General features: G+C 43.7%; 1 protein-coding gene across 4 annotated transcripts in view; it reads right to left on the minus strand.

Annotated features, from left to right (window-relative positions):
* The window catches only part of PTPRZ1 (protein tyrosine phosphatase receptor type Z1), a 301694-nt gene that overhangs the window by 39049 nt on the left and 244119 nt on the right, over positions 1-18526 (minus strand). For 2 of the 4 annotated variants that reach the window (XM_073652060.1, XM_073652059.1), the window contains 5 exons: positions 18193-18213; positions 17788-17884; positions 15701-15783; positions 3413-3547; positions 705-839 (listed from right to left, as the gene is read on the minus strand). In XM_073652060.1, coding sequence (XP_073508161.1) covers positions 705-839; positions 3413-3547; positions 15701-15783; positions 17788-17884; positions 18193-18213 — 471 coding nt within the window. The remainder of the gene's footprint in view (positions 1-704; positions 840-3412; positions 3548-15700; positions 15784-17787; positions 17885-18192; positions 18214-18526) is intronic. The other 2 variants (XM_073652058.1, XM_073652061.1) reach the window with 1 other exon arrangement.

Below are 18526 nucleotides of genomic sequence, written 5' to 3' on the forward strand. Positions count from 1 at the left end.
AATATGTAAGGGCTTAAAAGGAACCTTTCAAGCCCTCTGATTGTTCCCTACCACTAATATAGCAGTATACATGGGTATTTCTTTAACCATAAGCTGTTTCATTGGGCTCACTAATGCTGCAGTCTTTGAAAAAAGAACTTTAATTCTGCCTCATTAGAATATACGAAGCTGCAGGATTAGTTTGGAGGGACATCTGTTCCCTAGACTAGCCCTGCCTAATATCTTCTAATCACGTCACCCTTGCCATGACTGACATCCTGCCTATAATATTCGTTAAAGCACCATCTTTATTCAGGCTATCAATGATGCCCAAGAAGACAAGATTAGAAGATTTAAGGCAGGAATAGTCCATGCAATAAAATTACTAGTCCTGCCTCATCAGCATGTGATTCTGCAAAATTAAAGTTAATTTTTCAAAGATGGCACTGTTAGTGCGCAACATAAAGACATGTTTACTCCTTGTAGATTCTAAATATGATTGAATAGTACATTAGTTTGCTATGATATACAATGCATATCGCACAAATTGCTTGTTATATGTTTTTAAAACATCCCCCAAAATTCTAAAATTAAATAAAAATGTTAATTGAAAAACTCATGTTGTAATGGAGAATTGGAGATGTAATACAAAGACCCAAAACTAAATTGGCTTATTTCATTCACCAATGTTTACAAAAATGTGGAATTGTAGATTTATTACAAACCTTCTTTATTTTGATGTTCCTCAATGTAAATGTTCTCACAGTATAATAAGCCAGGACACAAGCATTTTTCTGGGTTACCAAAAATGTACCATATTCTTCACTGCCATCGTTAGGCCAATATTGGTCACACTTCCTCTGCAAATCACCAAGCAAATTACATTATTAGAAGATTAGAAATTACTCCTGAATAATATTTAAACATGAAAAGCATTTTCTCTGTATATCTGTAAAGAAAACTGGATTTCTTCTATGGTGTTTCTATTGTACAATTAGTGTATAATACAGGAACATTTCTCAACACACACCCCAACATGCCCCTAGACTTAGGGGAAACTTGTAACAAAAGAATGTCCTCTTTCGCTTTTTCACATATATTTTCAGTTGTGAGATCCTGACCTATAAAAGCCATCATCCACTCCACTATTCAATACATAATATACATTTACCTTTTGAAAGAATCTGATGGCTCTCTTGATACGTCTGTTTTAATTGGTAATAATAATTCGAGCAGAAATGTATGCATAAATTGACAACTTGGTGTTACAAGTTGTTCTTCTACTCACCTCCCGTCCCGGTGCCATTCTAGCAGTGTCGACACTCGTGGTCCCGTGGGCTCTCGTGTGGCTGTTGTGACAAGTGAGCCTGTTGCCCTATTAGTGCCGGTGTCACTGTCAACGCTTTCTGTCAAATTGAAAATGACTTCTCTTCATGTTCAATTTGTCTGAAGGCGAGGACAGTGACACCAGACCATAATTGGGCATGGGTCTCACATGTCACCACAACTGCACAGGAAACCCGGGACTGCGAGTGCCAACACTGCTGGAATGGCGCCGACATGGGAGGTGAGTATAAGCTTTTTTATTTTATTGGGGCCAAGCCTGGGGTATGACAAGGAGTTGTCCAAGTAATGGACAACTTCTTTAAAGAGAACCTGTCAGCAGGATTTAAGCCTATAAACTAAAGGCATGGCTATAATGGCGCTGATCTGGTACCTGATGTAAAGGGATTCGCTCCGTGGCTGCTGAATACTCACCTTATGAAGTTTTCATAAAATGACGTCTTGTGTGCTTCGGTCTGGGACATGTGAGCAGGGTCTTCTTCTGGTTTTCCGTCCCCCTCCACCAGACTCCTCTGCTTCTTATACAGGTCACTGATTATTCAGTGACCTGCCTATTTTTTAAAATTCTGCACTGCTGCTGCCATCATTGTGTAGGCCGTGCGTGCGCAGTGTGAGTCAGCGTCCTTTGTGCAGGACTTCAATAAACGGTGCCAGATGCAGCGTATGCGCAGATTGAGAATTCGGCTCTGTGAAAAATTTACAGAGCCGAAATCTCGATCTGTGCATACGCCGCACTCGGCACCATTTTATTGAAGTCCTGCACAAAGGACGCTGACTCACACTGCACATGCGCGTGTGGGTGGCGCAGATTTTAAAAAACAGGCAGGTCACTGGAAAATCAGTGACCTATACAAGAAGCAGAGGAGGCAGGTGTGTGTGGGGGGGGGGGGGGGGGCTGGAGAACCAGAAGAAGACTCTGCCCCCACGTCCCACCCCCAAAGTACAGAAGCCGTCATTTTATGAAAACTTTAGAAGGTGAATATTCAGCAGCCACTGAGCGGATCCCTTCACATCAGGTATCAGATGAGTCAGCATCATAGCGACATTATAGCCATGCCTTTAGTTTATAGGGCTAAATTCTGCTGACAAGTTCTCTTTAAATCCTGGAGAGGTACCCCCTATACACCATTTATGAATGAACCACTTACAGCCCTAGATTACCATGGATTCTTAAATTACTTATTTCACAGCCCTAAATTACCAAGGATGCTATCATTAACTTCTTTCCTTGTCAAGGCCACCAGGAATGACACCATAAATTAAAAGGGTGTTTAGCATTAATCCCTTTCCTGCACTATGCTATAAAGAGTGCTTAAAATTAACTGCTTGTCTATCCTAGACCATTTGAATTGTAGATATTAATCCTTTCAGTAGACTAAACCCCACGCATATTTAATAATGAACAGTTTTTGTGTAAAGGCATGCACCCAGGATCACCCTTTTGTAGCACAACCAAAATTGTTTCATATAAAAGGTTGCAGTCCTAGTCTTAATAAAGACCTACTAAAGGAAGCCCTAAGGACTTTTGTTCTACTGCCAAGACCAGAGATTCTTGCTCTATCTACAGTTGGCTTCTGCTTGTGATGGTGCAGCACAGAACCTGTACCAGTGCGATCACTATGCTGCAACAGTGCAGCAACTTGTTGGAATTACATATTTACCAGATTTATCATGTGCTGATACATGGTAATACCTGAAATCACTCATTAAAGGGATTGTCTCTTTTTGTTCCCAAATAACAGCCCCAACATCTGTACATAGCTAATGTTTGGCCTTGATTATAGTCCATGTGGCTGAGCTGCAACACCAGAGACATAGTCAATGGATATGAGTGGTACTGTCTTTAAAGTATATTAGCCTCTTAATATTTATTTTTGGGGAAATAAAGTGATAACAATGCAGTAATCAATCATGAATAAGCAAAGCAAAACTGTGACCAGTATTCTATTGATCTTAACATATGTACTATATATATATTATTCTATAGCGAAGAAAATTGTGATAGTTCTTCTGACCATCTTTTAATCAACAAATTAAACTTAATTGATTTTTTTAATTAAAAAGTTGTTTTATATTTGTGAAAACTTACTCTTCCTTTCTCAACCAGGTTTGTTATCATGACAATAACTTCTACACCATGCTCCCATAACATTCTCCAGAAATCTTCTGCAGTTGATTTCAAAGGTCCTTGAGCAGCAATATATGCTTTTGGCTTGTGGTAACCCTTAAGAAAAATAACTTGTAAATGAGCATTAATTGCATGTAAACACAACAGATTTTCAGATGGATTTCTTTAATTTAAATACACAAAAATTACTCAGTGTTTAATTCGATTAAGAATAGGTCTGCACAGTACATAATTGTATTGCAACACTGCAACTTTTTTTCTTAGTTAAACACTTGGGTAAGTGGCTGGGAAAGACCATGACACTGTGGAGCCCAGTCCTAATTCTATATGTAAATTAAAACAAAGTCTAAGAAGAGTACATATATTCTAACACTAACCTTGTATTTAAAATGTTATTGGGCACAGTAATGAAAAGTTTTTTTTATAGCTAATTTACAAGCCATTGTGGGTGTTTTAACCACGGTGCAGCCTCCAGCTTGTTTCCTACCCTTAGGCTGCAGGTACTGGGAGACTTTGCTGTGCACTGCTGTTATCACTTGATGGGTATTTATTAATATGAACTAGGTGGTATGATTGAACTAAAAATTCAAGGGCTGTGCACTACATTATGACACTTCTGGAGAATTTATCAATACTGGTATTTTCATACTAACTGAGCTGTATGAATAATACTAAAATATTGCTGGAATAAAGCTTGCCCAAAATTATTGAGATACTCAATTTTTTCAACCTCTGGGCTGTCTGCTATTCATCACTTGCATACATTTCAGCTACATTTTATGCCAATTTTGTATATTGTACATTATGGCAAATTTGGAGCAAGGTGGTCGCCTATCTTTTTAAAAAATCGTGGGGCGGTGTAAAAAGGCAAAAAGAAGCGTACTATACCTCTTGTGTCAAATAACCCTTGTGCCAAATTTTTAGACATTTCAACATCAGAAAACTGGTGTAGAGGTGCTTGGAAATTCCTCCAATAGTGTATCTTGTGTATATATGTATATAAACACAGACACTCACTTTGTATATTTTAGAGTATAAATAACATATTAAAGGGAATCTGTCGACAGGTTTTCGCTATATAATTAATAAGAGCATAATTTAGGGCAAGAAAGCCTGATTCCAGGGATGTGTCACTTACTGGGCAGCTTGTTGTAGTTTTCATAGAATTCTTCTGCTCTGTTTATAACTAGAGATGAGCGTTGTTCTACTCGAACTGTTCGCCAATCTCAAATTCGAGCTGTTTTGGGCGGTGTTCGAGCCGTTCGGCGAACACGAACAATTTGAGAAAAATTCGGCTGTTCGAGGTTATGTTCGATAACTGTTCGTGCACCAAAATCATAACTGGATTTTTTCTCAGTAATGATGAAAATTAATGTTAATACGCAGTTTGAGTGTACAGCGGGGTGGGGGGAGGGGCAGGGGATGGATCTCTGCAGGAACAATGAAGATCTCCATTTTTTTTTCTCTTTCCCGCATTTACAGTGGGGAGGTGCAATCTGTCAGCCTATCAGCAGCGCACACACGGAGCGAAGTGCTTTTTTTCACACAAGCAAGGGCATGTGTCATTGGCAGTGTATGTCACATGTCCTTGCCCTATAAGACCAAGCCATTTTCCCCGTCGCCACCATTTTCTCACTGCTGCAGCTGCGTGTTAGACGGCACCGCTGTTGCTGTGTGCGCTATACCTTGTTAATTTCAAGCCAATTTTCGCACAAATCTACAGATAGCTTGGGAGTAGGGAATAGTTGTGATTGCAGTCCTTTTAAGGACTAGGTTACAGCATTTCCTACGACTTTTATCAGGGAGGTCTGTGCTCTTAAATAGATCGGTTGTGGGAGTAAAGACTAATTGTAATTGGAGTCCTTTTCAGGACTAGGTTACATGAGTTCCTATCAGTTTTTGCCAGGCAGGTCTGTGCCAGTGCCGTGCAAGTTTTTTTCACAGCATTTGGCTGAATCTAGCAAAGCTAATCCTTTTTGGCCTATTGCAGAGTGTGTTAGTCAGTGGAGTAGCCTATCTGTGTTGCAAGATATACCACCTGTGTATAGAATACCAATTTTTTTACTGCACCTAGTGAAGTAAAATCTTTTGGGCATAGCATCATTCTATTAGTCCATCTATACTGACCTCCATCAGGTTGCAAATTAAAACTAATTTTTATCTGCATCTACAGTACCTCTGAAAAAATATTTGGGCTTCTAGCAGTGTGTGGGACTTGTTCTATTAGTCCATCTATACTGACCTCCATCAGGTTGCAAACTGAATATATTTTTTTCTGCATCTACCTCTGAAAAAATATTGGGCTTCTAGCTGTGTGTGGGTCTTGTTCTATTAATCCATCTATACTGACCTCCATCAGGTTGCAAACTGAATATAATTTTTTTCTGCATCTAGCTCTGAAAAAATATTTGGCCTTCTAGTAGTGTGTCGGACTTTCTCTATTAGTCCATCTATACTGACCTCCATCAGGTTGCAAATTAAAACTAATTTTTATCTGCATCTACAGTACCTCTGAAAAAATATTTGGGCTTCTAGCAGTGTGTGGGACTTGTTCTATTAGTCCATCTATACTGACCTCCATCAGGTTGCAAACTGAATATATTTTTTTCTGCATCTACCTCTGAAAAAATATTGGGCTTCTAGTAGTGTGTCGGACTTTCTCTATTAATCCATCTATACTGACCTCCATCAGGTTGCAAACTGAATATATTTTTTTCTGCATCTACCTCTGAAAAAATATTTGGCCTTCTAGTAGTGTGTCGGACTTTCTCTATTAGTCCATCTATACTGACCTCCATCAGGTTGCAAATTAAAACTAATTTTTATCTGCATCTACAGTACCTCTGAAAAAATATTTGGGCTTCTAGCAGTGTGTGGGACTTGTTCTATTAGTCCATCTATACTGACCTCCATCAGGTTGCAAACTGAATATAGTTTTTTCTGCATCTACCTCTGAAAAAATATTGGGCTTCTAGCTGTGTGTGGGTCTTGTTCTATTAATCCATCTATACTGACCTCCATCAGGTTGCAAACTGAATATATTTTTTTCTGCATCTACCTCTGAAAAAATATTTGGCCTTCTAGTAGTGTGTCGGACTTTCTCTATTAGTCCATCTATACTGACCTCCATCAGGTTGCAAACTGAATATAATTTTTTTCTGCATCTAGCTCTGAAAAAATATTTGGCCTTCTAGTAGTGTGTCGGACTTTCTCTATTAGTCCATCTATACTGACCTCTATCAGGTTGCAAATTAAAACTAATTTTTATCTGCATCTACAGTACCTCTGAAAAAATATTTGGGCTTCTAGCAGTGTGTGGGACTTGTTCTATTAGTCCATCTATACTGACCTCCATCAGGTTGCAAACTGAATATAGTTTTTTCTGCATCTACCTCTGAAAAAATATTGGGCTTCTAGCTGTGTGTGGGTCTTGTTCTATTAATCCATCTATACTGACCTCCATCAGGTTGCAAACTGAATATATTTTTTTCTGCATCTACCTCTGAAAAAATATTTGGCCTTCTAGTAGTGTGTCGGACTTTCTCTATTAGTCCATCTATACTGACCTCCATCAGGTTGCAAATTCAAAATAATTTTTTTCTGCATCTAACCCAGCCAATAGTTTTGGCCTAATACCACAGTTTGGCCACTCAGCTCTGCTCGGTTACCATCCATTGTTTTTTTGTGCAAACAACTCCAGAGTTGTGAATTAGTTAACCACCAAAATGAGTGGAAAAAGGCCTGCTGCTGGTGGAAAGGGGAATAGGCGTGTTGGGAAGGGGAAAAAAGGTTGTGTCCGTGGGGTAGGTGTTAAAGCAACAGTAACATCTGCAGAAGAAAGACCATCTTCCAGCCAAACTAAAATGTCTACTTCTTTTAGCGGACAATGTGATAAGATCCCTTTCTTACGGCCACGCCAATCGCTACAAATTCTAGATGAGGCACAAAAACAGCAGGTGCTTCAACGGATATCAAGTGCTCCTTTAAGTGGACTCTCCTCCACATCAACTTCAACATCACAAATACTCCAGTCCTCAAAGGTGTCACCCAAATCGCACTTGCTTCCTCACAGCTCCCAAATCTCCAGCTGCCCGTCTGAGTATGAGGTAGAACAGATGGTTGAGTCTGCAGAGCTGTTTACTCATACTATAGCCTGGGAATCAGAGGTCGACTCCAGCGCTTCTGTGAATCCAGACGAGGAAATGATCTGCACTGATGCCCAGAATCTTTATGAGTCGGATCCAGGACCAGACGCAGAAGGTTCTGACCATAATGTAGACCCTCATTCCCAAACTGTAACTCCTGTTGGTGGAGACAATGAGGAAGACGATGATAAGACTCAAATATCTGATTGGAGCGACAACTTTAGTTTTTTGTCAGGGCAGGAACAGGTTGGCTCTGAGGACGACGGGTGTGATAACGCACAGGGTGATGATGATGAGGTCGGAGATCCCACTTACTGTCAACCCACAGTCAGCCAAGAGATGAGGTCAGCAGAGGAGGTGGAGGAAGATGCTAGTGACGACGAGGTCAGGTTGCGCCTTCCTGGACAGAGACGTAGTACTGGAAGCACGTCAACAACTGCATCCTCAAACACAACTCTGCCTCTCACCACAAGTCGTGGTGGCTCTTCAGGTCGCATGGGTGCTAAGCCTTGCATAGCCTGGGCATTTTTTCAGATCGATAAAGATGACCCAACTCGTGTTATCTGTAACATTTGTCAGCAAAAGCTAAGTAGAGGCCAAAAAATACATAGTTTGAGTACTTCATGCATGAACCGGCACATGGACATGAAGCATAAGTTGCAGTGGGAAGCTCAGTGTGCTACAATGCGGCCTAGCCGGCCGGGCCAACCACCGTCTGCCATATCTTGTGCATCCGCGGCCTCTTCATCCTCTGTGACTGGGGGGACAGCAGTCACACCTGTTTTGGGGCGCAGACCTGCCACCTCTTTACCCGCAACAGCCAGCGTGATTGGCAGGTCATCATTTTCTTTGGAGGTGGTAACACCAGCTGGTGTTGAGCGCTGTCCGACATCGATAGCACCACCTTTGGATGAAGGCAACCTAACATGTCCGCCTGCATCTTCCTCACAGACCGGCAGTTTGCCGGGGACACCCTTATCAACCCCGTCTAAGCACAATAGCCAGCCCTCGGTCCCTCAGATGTGGACAAGTAAAAGACCATTTCCTCCTAGCCATGAGAAAGCTAAGAGGTTGAATTTCACCATCTGCAAGCTCTTGGCTACAGAAATGCTGCCTTTCCGCCTGGTGGACACAGAGGATTTTCGAGACCTTATGTCCGTCGCAGTGCCCCAGTACCAGATGCCCAGTCGGCACTACTTCTCAAAGAAAGGTGTGCCTGCGCTCCACCAGCATGTCGCACACAACATCACCGCTTCTTTGAGAAACTCTGTGTGTGACAGGGTGCATTTCACCACAGACACTTGGATGAGTAGGCATGGACAGGGGCATTACATGTCGCTGACTGGGCACTGGGTAACTATGGTGACAGCAGGACAAGGGGCTGCTGTCCAAGTCTTGCCGTCCCCACGAGTTGTGCGTCAATCCTCTTTATGTCAAAGTTCCTCCACTGCTTCTGCCTCCTCAACCTCCTCTCGGTCTTCCACCTGCACCCAAAGCCTGTCTGGTCATGCCACAAGCTTTCTAACTGCGCAGAAGGGATCCTGCACACCTCCTTACTATGCTGGCAGTAGGGCTCAACGTCATCAAGCGGTTTTTACATTGAAATGTCTGGGAAATGTGAGTCACACAGCTGAGGAGTTGTGGTCAGCTCTGGAGAACCAATTTCATGAATGGTTGTCTCCACTGGACCTGAAACCAGGGAAGGCCGTGTGCGACAATGCTGCAAACCTGGGTGCGGCCCTTCGCCGGGGCAATGTCACACACGTGCCTTGTATGGCTCACGTGTTGAACCTGGTTGTCCAGCAATTTTTAGCCCACTATCCCAGACTAGATGGCCTTCTGCAGAGGGCACGGTCGCTGTGTGCTCACTTCCGCCGTTCGCATCCCGCAGCTCAGCGACTTACATCTCTACAGAAGTCGTTGGGCCTGCCACTTCACCGGCTAAAATGCGATGTGCCTACCCGGTGGAATTCAACTCTGCACATGTTGCAGCGACTGTGGCAGCACCGACAAGCCCTGGTGCAATACGTTCTGACGTATAGCCTGGGCCAACGAGATTCAGAGGTGGGGCAAATCACGCTGGAGGAGTGGTCTCAGATCAGGGACCTATGCACCCTTCTGCACAGTTTTGAAATGGCGACGAAGATGTTTAGTGCTGACGATGCCATTATCAGCATGACTATTCCGGTGATTTACATGCTGGAGCACATGTTAAACAGAATTCGGAGTCAGGTGGTGGCACAAGAGGAGGTGGAGGAAGTAGAGGAGGAGGAGTTGTATGCGGAAGGGCTAACATCTGCAAGGTCCAGAAGGTCGGCAGCACCAAGGCGGCAGGCATGTGAGGGTGGGGGAGATGGTTTTACCAGGGCGCATGGTAGCAGCCAAACTAGTGAGGAAGGTGCAGGAGCCCAGGAAGAAGTGGAGGACGAACTGATGGAAGACTCATCAGATGAGGGAGACCTTGATCACATTTCTGTTGTGCGAGGTTGGGGGGAGAGGACAGAGGAAGGAAGCATGATTGTTACCTCGCCACCAACACAACAGGGACTTGGTGCTCCTGGATGCGCAACACACATGAGTGCCTTCTTGCTGCACTACCTGCAACATGACCCTCGAATTGTGAGAATTAGAAATAATCCTGACTACTGGGTTGCCACACTGTTAGATCCCCGGTACAAAAGTAAATTTGCAGAAATTATTCCTGCCATAGAAAGGGATGCACGCATGCAGGAGTATCAGCAGAGACTGTTGCAGAATCTTACATGTGCTTTTCCACAAAATACCAGTGGTGCACGTAGTGAATCTCACAGTTCCAACTTGCCAACCGTGGGACCGTCAAGTGTTCAGCACTCAAACCGTAACAGAACCACAGTATCTGCTGGTAACATCAATTTTGCGGAATCATTTCACCACTTTTTTAGCCCATCCTTTGCAAGGCCACAGGAGACAAGAAGGCTGACACATAGTCAACGCCTAGAGACGATGGTACAGGAGTATCTCCAAGTAAACATTGAAGCCACGACTGTGTCACTGGACCCTTGCTCTTTTTGGGCTTCCAATCTGGATAAATGGCCGGAGCTAGCCACTTACGCCTTGGAGATCTTGTCATGCCCCGCAGTCAGCGTTCTGTCTGAACGTGTGTTCAGCGCTGCTGGTGGTGTGCTGACAGATAAGCGCACGCGGCTCTCCACTGATAATGTAGACAGACTCACGTTCATAAAGATGAACAAATCATGGATCCGAAACGACTTTTCTACCCCTGTGTCATCCTGGGGAGAGTAAAAGCTTGATGATTGGTTAAAATCACCCTACCAAACGTTTTAAGCTTTCAAATTACTAATCATGTTTATCTGTATCTTGACTGGAAAATAATTTGGGCTTTGTAGCAGTGTGCAGCACTGATCCTATTAGGCCATCTATAATAAGCTCCACCAGATTTAAAATTAAAAATAATTTTTAGCTGCATCTAGCCCGTAAAATAATTTTGGGGCTCCGAGATGCGCAAGACACATAAGTGCCTTCTTGCTGCACTACCTGCAGCATGACCCTCATATTGTCAGAATTCGAAGTAATCATGACTACTGGGTTGCCACACTCTTAGATCCCCCAAACTTTTCGATCAACCTTTTCATTTTAATAAAGACCAAAAAAATGGTCATTTTTGAAATTATAAGCATTAGCAGGTTGTTAGAAACTGAAATCAAACAGTTTTCAACTCAAAAGTTTATTCTAGGTGATGTTACATTTTCACATAGGACCCCTTGTTCGAAAGGAGCTTCTGAACTCTCTCGTCCATTGAATTTGTGAGGTTTTGGATGGTTTCTGCTTCAATTGTTTTGCATGAGGACAGAATACCCTCCCAGAGCTGTTGCTTAGATGTGAACTGCCTCCCGCCATCATAGACACTCCTTTTAATGATGCTCCAAAGGTTCTGAATGGGGTAGAGGTCAGGGGAGCATGGGGGTCACACCATAAGTTTGTCCCCTTTTATGCCCATATCAGCCAGAGATGCAGATGTTTTATGTGCAGCATGAGATGGTGCATTATCATGCAGAAAAATGATCTTGCTGTGAAATACACGGTTCTTCTTCTTGAACCATGGCAGGAAGTGCTGTTTGAGAAAATCCACATACATTATGGAGTTCATCTTTAGCGCCTTCAGGGATCCTAAAGGGGCCGACAATCTCTCTCCCCATGATTCCAGCCCAAAACATTACTCCACCTCCTCCTTGTTGGCGCTGTAGCCGTGTTTGCGTGGGGTGTCCATCAACCAGCCATCCTCCACTCCATCCATCTGGACCATCGAGCGCTGCACGGCACTCATCCGTGAACAAAACAGTTTTGAAATCAGTCTTCATGTAATGTTTGGCCCACTGGAGCCGTTTCTGCTTGTGTGAAGTGGATAGAGGAGGTCGACAGGATGGCGTATGCACAGCTGCAAACCTCTGAAGGACCCTGCATCTTGTTGTTCGGGGGACGTTGGAGGCACAAGCAGCTTCAAAAACTTGTCTGCTGCTATGACAAGGCTTTTTTGCCGCTGCTCTTTCAACCTGACGTAATTGCCTGTAGGAAAGAGTCCTCAATTTGCCCTTATCAGCACGCACACGTGTGTACTGTGAATCAGCTACATACTTCTTGATTGCCAAGACACTTCATCCTGATCATCGCACAATGTTGATTGTAGTCATGCCTTGACCTAAACACTCCACAATTTGTTGCTTCTCAGCAGCCGACACATCCTTTTTCTTTCCCATTTTGGCAGAAAATGTAGGCTGCTTAATAATGTGAGAGAGCCTTCTTAAGTAGTCTTGCCTTTCATTGGACACACCTGCCAAACTAATTAGCACAGGTGTCTGCAATTGCTTACAGTGATATAAAGAGCCCTGACACACATCACCATCAATGAGTTTAACTGACAAACAAACAAATTCTTCCCTTATCACTCCTAAACACTTTTTGCATAATAATTTGGAACGCGGTGTACATGTGCTTTTCCACAAAACACCAGCGGTTCACGTAGTGAATCTTACAGTTCTAACTTGCCAACCGTGGTCTGTATGGAATTGTTCAATAAAGGGCCCAAAATTAAGATAACATAGATGGGAGAGGTCTCTATGAATAGGAATTCCTAAGTATTTGATACCCTGTGAGGGCCAGGCAAAGGGAAAGTTGGACTGGATGGAATCCTATATGGATTTGGGTAGGGAGACATCGAGGGCCTCAGACTTCGCTGCATTGATTTTAAAATTTTACCATGTAACAAAGTGATCTATTTCAGCCATAACAGCATGGATGGATATATGTGATTGAGTGATATATACTAGGACATCATCAGCAAATAGAGAGCACTTGTACTCGGTGCCTCCCACCTCAATCCACCTAATATTGGGGTTATGGCGAATTGATGAGAGCAGGTGCTCCGTCACTAGGATGTATAAGAGAGGGGACAGAGGACATCCCTGCCTTGTCCCATTGGTGATTGTGAAAGGTGATGAAAATGTTCTGACGCACCCCCTGGGCCTTGGGACACCCGGAGCCGGACCCTTTTTGGTGGATGCTGGTGGTTGTAGTCTTCGTGGCGGCGACCCGGTTCCGTGGCTCAGGGCGGTCAAACCAGTGGCGGAACTATTTATGTGGTTTTGATGTTTAAATGTCCGACTACGCCACCCGTGGATTGCGGTCAGAGTGAACCGCCGCTACAGGGCAGACCGCTGAGGCTGGTGTTGTGGGTGCAGCAGAGCGTAGAATAACTCCCCACGGGAGGAGTATAGCCTCAGGGCAGTGTATGCGGAGGATGGGGGTGATGGTGCAGGGCAGCAGCAGTAACGACACGGAGTCAGTGATGCAGTCCAGGGCCTTTACTCACAGTTCTTATTATCCAGACCACGTCTGCAGGTAACGGCTGCCCACGTCGTACTGTGCTCACCAGGTGAGGGGCTCAGACAACTCCCAGATAACTTTGGAGCACTTCACAGGACCCCCTTTGTGTGTCCTTTGTCTGGCCTTTCTTACCAACACTTCTGTCCGGCTGCCTCGGGCCTCCTCTTGGTAAACTTGGCGCCAGTTTCCCTGACCCTATGTGGTGCCTTCCTAGCGGGTGTAACGAGGGGCTGCGCCACATAAAATGTCAGAGCCTCCGGTTTCTAGCTGAGGGTCGTTTCCTGCCTCCACTAGTTCGGGGACCGGTCTCCCCCTTTGGCCTGACCCCTCCACGCAGGTGGATTCGGGCGTGCGGTGGCGACTCGCCCGTCCGCACCCCGGGGATCCCTTCATTCCTCGTTCCTGGAGCCTTCTCCGCTCCTCTTCCTTCCTTCTCCCTCTTCCAGGCCTGGGCCTCTGTTACTAGGCCCGCCTCCGGAGCAGAGCTCATGCAGAGCCCCTGCTCCCTGCCACTTCTGCTCAGACTTCTCTGCACTGAACTAAGATGGTGCCCACCTTTTATACTCCCTTCTCAATGCACCCAGGAACTGCTTCCTCCCTGCTCCTGCACTACAGGGTTCCCCTTCCTCAGTGTTCCCTCCCCCCACTCCAGCCAGGGACAGGGACTGTCGTGCCCATCTCAGGGGCATATTGGTCGCCCTGCCCCACGGCAATGTGGTGTAATGCATGCAGGTGTCGGGTCCTGATCCACACTCCATCCTTACCTGAGAGTGAGATATCACACCTCTGGGTGAGGTGCAATACGTCTGTAGCAACCGAGCCCTCAGGGTGCTATAGTTCCATTTATCTTCAGCCTAGGTGACGTATTGCGATACAGGGCCGTGATTTTGGCTATAAAAGGGTCCCCTAGACCCCTACCCCAAGCTTTTTAAGAGAATCATATATGGCGTGCCAGGAGACTCTATGGAATGCTTTCTCAGCATCCAACGAGAGTATCTAATTACAAATTTTTAACTGCATCTAGCCCAGGAAATACTTTGTGCCTAGTAGCAGTGTCTGCTAGTCAGCGAATTATCCCGGCTGTTAAGCAAGCTACACCACCTGTAGTTTAGACACTTAATTTTTTCAAAGGAAATGCTTCGGGATCATGGGATACTCAGTGAAGAGCATCAGGAGGCACCCCAAGGCATAGGGGCTGGGACTGGCAGTAGGATGCCTTGCGGTGGACAGCCGAGCTCGATCCTTATAAAAGCTTTTTAACTGCAGCAGCTTTAGTGGACGCTACTGGAGCTGGAATTACGCGGCTGCTGGCATGAGACTTGCCCTCCAATAGATCCTTGTAAATGGATTTAAAAGTGTATTCATTCAAATTAGAGAGACAATTTAAATTAAAAAGCTTAGAGCTGCCTCCACCACAGGGGGGCTCGCTCGACCCACCAGCGGACAGGCACCAGTATTGGGAGAGGGGGGCTGGCCATCAGGGTTCACCGCGGCTCTGGCACAAACCCGGCGACACGGAGGTGGCACGGGCAGGAGCGGACTGGCCGTGTCGGCTTCTCACTTTTTGGACTTTAGAAGGGCATGACATGCCTATATCTGTGTCTCCCCCTCCTTTTACTCCTCCACCTCTTTTATTTTCGCATGACTATATGTACTTGTCACTTTTCCATGTGTTAGTTGTGTCTTCTGAGCAGTTTGTCAGCTTTTGGACACCTTTGAAGGTGTTTTCTATGTGTTTCTATGTGTTTTTGTTTGCCTGCCATTGGTTTTAACGGTGTTCGAAGGTGTTCGACGAACAGTTCGACGAACAGTTCGGCGAACACACGGGTGTTCGACGAACCGAACCGAACTCGAACACTACGGGGGTGGCTCAACACTATTTATAACCCCGTCCACACCCCTTACTGGCAGTGTCCTGTGCACACTATGCATTATGAGCAAGCTGCTGATCGGTGGTGGGTGGCAGGGTTACACAGATTAGCCTGACTGCTGGTTGTGTGAGTTGTAGTCCGGGCAGTGTTAATTTCCTGCTGATAAAACACTGTTTATATTGAAACTCCAATACAGCCTAATTGACACATTCCTGCAATCAAGTTATTGTGCCCTATATTATACTACTCTGAGATTAAATGGCAAAAACCTGCTGACAGATTGCCTTTAATAGATATCACTTGAAAGGCATAAATACTGATTGAATGACTGAATATACACAATATTAACTTACATCAACATAATTTGCATTTATGTAGTCAGTTGGCTTTCCATCCTTTTCTCCAACTTGTGAAAGTTTAACTCTGCTGTGATCATCTTAACAAAAACAATTTAAAACAAATAAGTTGTCACAATTAGATTAGAACATTTTCATGGTCATCACCATTATTATTTGTAATTAAATTAAATAAAGTATCCTAAAGTACAAAAAAATAATTTTGATCTAGACCAAAGCCAGGAAAGGATTATAATAAAGGCAATTTTGGGCACAAGACTACAGGGGCCGTTGGCCAGATTATAGTCTTTTCACCACCATTGGCAGCATGTATCACTAAGCAAGGCCGGCGCACATGATCACACTGGCTGCACTGCATCATTTAGCAGGTGGTACCTGGCCAGAAGAGAATGAAAACAGGAAACAGTACTACAGGGGGTCATCTGGAGAAGTAAGTGGTTCCTTTTTTTAATGCCATGGGGGAGAGCACAATGCAGATGGAGTGGGGTTAGGAGAGAGTGCATTTAATTGCAATGAATTGGGGGAAGGGTGGGAGAGAAGACATGAAAATGTGATGAATTGTTGAGGTGGGAAAGAGGACATGTATTTGCAATGACCTGGTAGTGGCGGGAGAGAGGACATGAAATTGTAATGAACTGGAGGTGGTGGAAGAGGGGACATGAAATTGTAATGAACTGGAGGTGGTGGGAGAGAGGACATGAACTTGTAATGAATTGGAGGTGGTGGGAGAGAGGACATGAACTTGTAATGAATTAGAGATGGTGGGAGAGAGGACATGAACTTGTAATGAATTGGAGATGGTGGGAGAGAGGACATAAACTTGTAATGAATTGGAGGTGGTGGGAGAGAAGACATGAAGATAAAATGAAATGGGGGTGTGGGTGGGAGAGAGGACATGAAATTGTAATGAACTGGAGGTGGTGGAAGAGGGGACATGAAATTGTAATGAACTGGAGGTGGTGGGAGAGAGGACATGAACTTATAATGAATTGGAGGTGGTGGGAGAGAGGACATGAACTTGTAATGAATTGGAGGTGGTGGGAGAGAGGACATGAACTTGTAATGAATTGGAGATGGTGGGAGAGAGGACATAAACTTGTAATGAATTGGAGGTGGTGGGAGAGAAGACATGAAGATAAAATGAAATGGGGGTGTGGGTGGGAGAGAGGGCATTAAATTGTAATGATTTGAGGGGTGTAAGAGAGAGGATGTGTAATTGTAATGAGCGGGGTGAGTGGGTTTGAAAGAGGACATGGAATTGCAATAAATAGGAGGGGAGAGGACTTGTAACTGTAAAGAATTTAGGCTATAGGTGGGAGAGAAGAAATGTAATTGTAATGAATTGGGAGTGTGGGTGGGATAGAGGACATGTATTTGCAATGAATTTCGGGTGGGGAAGAGAGATCATGGAATTGCAATAAATCAAGAGGTGGGCGCACAGGACAGATGACAGGGACATGTAACAAATTAGGAGGAAAGAGGCAAGGTAGCTAAATAATTTATATTTTTATTGTCTGCAGGAAAAGTGGCTAAAGATGATGATGGTGCACAGTGTTGGCTTATCAATTTATATTTTGAATGGTGGGTTTCACCGTGGCTGATGGATTAATTTTAGATTAATGGTGTGGTGCAGATCTGTATTCAGTGGCGCAGTGTGGGGGCATTTGTCTCTCTTGTGGCCAAAGTCATCATGTAGCACCATCCAAAATTTAATAATGCAGTCCATACCCTAACTGTATTTCTCTAAGTGGCCCAGGACCCCATTTTAGTTTGAGAGGTTTAAAATTTGGCTTATTCTTTGTTCTCAGGAGTTTTACTCACCTTAGAAAAAACATGTGCTTGGCTAATCATGCATGTTTTTTTATCTGACTGCTATCTAAAGTGTATGGTCAGGTTAATTAATATCACTTTTAGCTACTATTGCAACTAAAATGCCTTGATTGCATGGAATGATTGATTTCCAATAAATAACTTGTTATAATGCATAGCACTGACTAATCCCGTATTTTACAGAGATTTAAATATCCTTCAAATTCTAGATAAAAGCAATTACTATTTATCTATAGTCATTTCTTTTTACTTACAGGCAACAATATTTATGTATCTGTTCTTATTCTTGTTGTCGGGGTGGTTTGAGGTGTCACATGTTATGCCTGAATCCACAGTGCAGTTCTGAACCTCCTGTAATGAATAAAAAATGAGTCCAAAAGTATCACCCACTTAGGCTGTGTTCACCTCGGCATTCAGTTCTGTTCAATCAGGTCTCTGTTGCTTTTTTTGCTGGTAAAATATGTTATTCTGAAAGATTGATTATGATAAGAGCGTGTGCAGTCCAATATAAAATGGATCTGTCATGTGCATCACGGCTCCTCAAAAAACGGATCGTATAGTAAGATCATGAACAGAACTGATCTGAAATTGGCTGATATGCTATGAAGCACACTTCTAAGCCATAGCTACACTAGGTAATGACAGCGAAACATTCTTACCTGATAAAACTCTTTCAGTGTCTAATGAAGTGAATAAAAAAAAATGACAAATTTTACAGTGTGAACATAATTGGGAATGATAAATAAAATCAAAATGCAACTGATATATGATAGCAAATAATGTTTAATTTATGGGGAGATCAGATAAAACAGTTGATGAATCTTCATACAATGGTGTTCCCACATAAATTAAACACAAAGTAAGGTAAAACCAAAAAGTGAACATGTAAGTACCGTATATAGCTCAAAACATGTGAGTGGAGGTATTAAAATGCAGAATGGTATTACAAGTTATATAAACTAAAGATGACAAGTGTTGGTCAATAGGGTGAAT

The sequence above is a fragment of the Phyllobates terribilis genome, unplaced genomic scaffold (assembly GCF_046119375.1).
Source record: "Phyllobates terribilis strain yellow unplaced genomic scaffold, ASM4611937v1 Scaffold_11__3_contigs__length_659146591, whole genome shotgun sequence".
Taxonomy (NCBI): domain Eukaryota; kingdom Metazoa; phylum Chordata; class Amphibia; order Anura; family Dendrobatidae; genus Phyllobates; species Phyllobates terribilis.